The sequence below is a fragment of the Otolemur garnettii genome, unplaced genomic scaffold (assembly GCF_000181295.1).
Source record: "Otolemur garnettii isolate 467f Iridium unplaced genomic scaffold, OtoGar3 scaffold00006, whole genome shotgun sequence".
Classification (NCBI taxonomy): domain Eukaryota; kingdom Metazoa; phylum Chordata; class Mammalia; order Primates; family Galagidae; genus Otolemur; species Otolemur garnettii.
In genome coordinates this window covers 4,673,644-4,677,040 of record NW_003852401.1, presented here as the reverse complement: position 1 = coordinate 4,677,040, position 3,397 = coordinate 4,673,644, and the positions used below count along the sequence as shown (strand labels likewise).

At 41.2% G+C, this 3,397-nt stretch overlaps 1 protein-coding gene across 1 annotated transcript in view; it reads right to left on the bottom strand.

Moving 5' to 3' along the window:
- Positions 1-2: 2 nt before the first annotated feature.
- ELAVL2 (ELAV like RNA binding protein 2) overlaps positions 3-3,397 on the bottom strand; it is a gene marked incomplete at its 3' end in the record, with an annotated part of 137,700 nt that continues 134,305 nt past the window's right edge. Inside the window, exons 6-7 of the mRNA XM_023508898.1 lie at positions 723-761; positions 3-159 (exon numbers count right to left, since the gene is read on the bottom strand). Coding sequence (XP_023364666.1) covers positions 3-159; positions 723-761 — 196 coding nt within the window. The remainder of the gene's footprint in view (positions 160-722; positions 762-3,397) is intronic.

Here is a 3,397-nt window from a genome sequence, read left to right as displayed (position 1 = left end):
TTGGTGACAGCTCCAAAAGGCCCAAACATTTGCCACAGGATACTCTCGTCTGCGTCAGGAGCCAGGTTGTACACAAATATACACCACCCTGTTCCAGGGTGCCCAGGGATATTAATTCCAGCCAAACTGGTCATTCCATCAATGGTCATTGGAGAAAACCTACTATGCTGTGTCTGCTGCGCTCGCGGTCCTTGATACCTTCTGTTTGGGGTGTGGTTCTTCTTTTTCCGTTTTGCCTGCTTTGTTTTTTTGGTTGTTTTCTTCGCCAACTTTTCAGTGCTTGTCTTTGTTGTTTCAGGTGGTTTCTGTGTGTTTTTGCGTTTGCTTGCTTGTTTTGTGTGGTGTTGCTTTTTGAATTGGCTATTCCTTGCTGTCCTTGATGTTCTCGTTGCTTGGTCAGCAATATTTTTTGAAGTGATTCTGTGTCTTTATTGTGATTGGCGCTGTTGTAGCTGGTTCTGGGTCCTTGTTTTTGGACGTGCTATAACGTCGCAACGCAATATGAAACAAATAATGGGGTTTTAAAAGACCAGGTGGCATCCAGTGGTATAAAGATATTCCTTGAGTCAATTGTGCTTCAAAGAGTAGCTTTTCATTAGGTTGTACATGCAAAATAAAACCCAACAAAAACTTAATGAGGGGTATAAGTATCACTCCCCAAATCAAAGAAACTAATCAATTGTGGGAAGGGAATTATGAGTATCATGAACCTCTATCATTACCTCTTTACTCCATAAGCCATATTGAGCAGATTGTCCAACCTGCAAAACACACATTTAGCAAACTTCAGTTTTTAATTTTTCCCCTTGAAGTTAAAGAAAGCTGGGCTTGTTACTGCCATCTTCCAAGGGGATATTCCTACATTAATTATATGTGAAGTCTCAAAACACTGATGTTTTTACATTCCTGAGAGAATGGGTACACATGCCCCAGGATACTAGCTCTGCGATGGAGACAGTTTCTCCTGACAGGGTCAGTGCAGGGCAAATGTTAGTGATCATCTCAGGAAACCACTAGGACAGGGAATGTGGATGCTCTGGAAAAGTTAACATTTAGGTTCTCACCAAGCAAGTTCTAAGTACACCATGTGTACCTACATGTACTTTATATAACTTTTATTTTTCAAAACTCTATTGGTTCCTGAGGATACTGATGCACACAGAGATTAAGGGGCTTGCCAAGACACAGGACTAGTGAACAGTGGCACGGATATTCAAACTCTGCAGTTTACAGAATTCTATAAAGGTCTCTTTAATCACTCAACTCTGAAGAATCAAAGATATGTAATTACAGATAGAAAAACCTTATTGACAATCTCACCTAAGCCCTCCATTTCTTAAATGTGCTCATCTGAGGTCCAGAAAGGAATAGAAAGACCCACTGCTCCAATGAGCAACAAAGCCAGGAGTTCAAATCCTGAGTATGACGCTGTATTTAATTAAACTATGCTGCAACCCCACTTGGATTTAAGAAGCCAGGCAGAAAACAACCTGAGTTCCTCCAAAAATTTTTAAGTGAATGCAATTGGGGTGGGCAGTTACTCTTTTTTAAAACTTTCCACACTTTTCCTAAGGCAAAAATTAAATTAGTTTTATAGTATTTGATTCTCCTTGCTTTATCAGTTGTAAAGAGACCACTCTGATACCCCAAGTTTACACAGTGCTTATCAACTAATTTACATTAGTTTCAAAAAGGTAAGGATAACTTAATACACAGCCACAACTACCTACAACTGCCACAAGGCTGGACACTCTCCAAAGGTAACTGTGGGCTGAGGGGTGGAAGGTATGCACATATTTTTTCTCTTTAACACTTATAAAAAGTTAAGTTTGAGAAAAGTCTCGACCATATCATCTAATCTGTGGCATCGAGTGAAGCTGGAGTACGCAGTGAACCAAGTCCTTTTAAGTTTCATAAGAGGCCATATTATCTGGTCTTTCAGAATGGGGGAAAAAAGATACAGTCTCCTCACATCCCTGCCCCAAATCTCCACTAGGAACTTTGTGTTTTGTGAAAATGAACTGAGTGATATAATGCAAAGTGTTAGGGAAGGGAACATGTCACTCTGACAAAGGATCCTCACCCACGAGTGTCTGCCTTGCCTCCAAACCTGTCACCGTACCACAGAGCACAAGCCTGGGTCTCTGCACATGTACAATAAATACCTGGCAATTCAACAAAGGTCACAAACTAACCACCAACTACTTGATCTAGAAGGAAAACTACCAGGAAGACCAGCTGGGCCGGAGTGTCTGCACACACAAGGAAAAAAAGCACATGCATGAAAAGAACATGTACATGGGAAGGCTGTATTTTCTGCAGAGGCGATGAATATAGCCAAACATGCCTTGCTTCTAGACTCAAGAATAACGGTCACAAATACCAGCAATAAAGATGAACACAAATTGGTACCACCAATCATAAAGTAATCTGATAAAAAATATTTCATCCAATTGTTAGAATGATCAATACAGAATCCATCTGGCATGTGATGCCTATAAAATGGAACAGCCTAAGCACTAAAAGGCTCAGAATAGAGAGGCACCTTATTCACTGACTCGAAATACCTACATCCCCGAGGCCCATTAACTGCATCTAGGTAGGGACTGTCACACTTTGCTACCCCTCACTTAAGACACCAACTACATATACAGAGACAGAATTTTCTTATCAAGTTTTCAATATTTCTAAAACCAGGTAGAACCCAAACCTGTTCCAGAAGCAAATTATAGTCACGTATCACTTAACGATGGGGATATATTCTGAAAAACACGTCATTTTTTGCCATTTTTCATTGTGGGAACATGAGAAACCGACACCAACATAGATGGTATAGCCTGCTACACACCTGGGATATACGGGATAGTCTAGTGCCCTTAGGCTACAGACGTGTGCAGCATGGCACCTGCAACTACAACACAGGGTAAGGCATCTGCGTATCTAAACACACACGCCTCAACTCAGGAAAGGTTAATAATGGGCTGCACTACAATGTTACAATGGCTACTATACCGTTAGGCAATAGGAATTTTTTAGTTCCATTACAATTTTATGGGACCACCTTTATATATGTGGTCTGTCCTTGACCAAAATGTTGTCATACAATGCACGCCATGTACATTCACCCAGGGAAAAGGATCTCGTTCCTTACCCTCCACCTCGTTCCTTACTCCCCACCGTCCATCCCCTGGAACCTCTAGGCAGGAATTCTAGGCGGCTTTTATATCAGGATCTCTGAGGACCATCCTAATGGACCTCATACGTGTCCTACCTGTGAAATCCCATATAATACCATGATTTCCACAAATTTCTTCACTTGTTCCTCATTTTAGGGAAAATTTGAACCTTTGGAATTTTAGGCAAGTTAGCTACCCCATCCCATGTCCTCCTGCCTCAT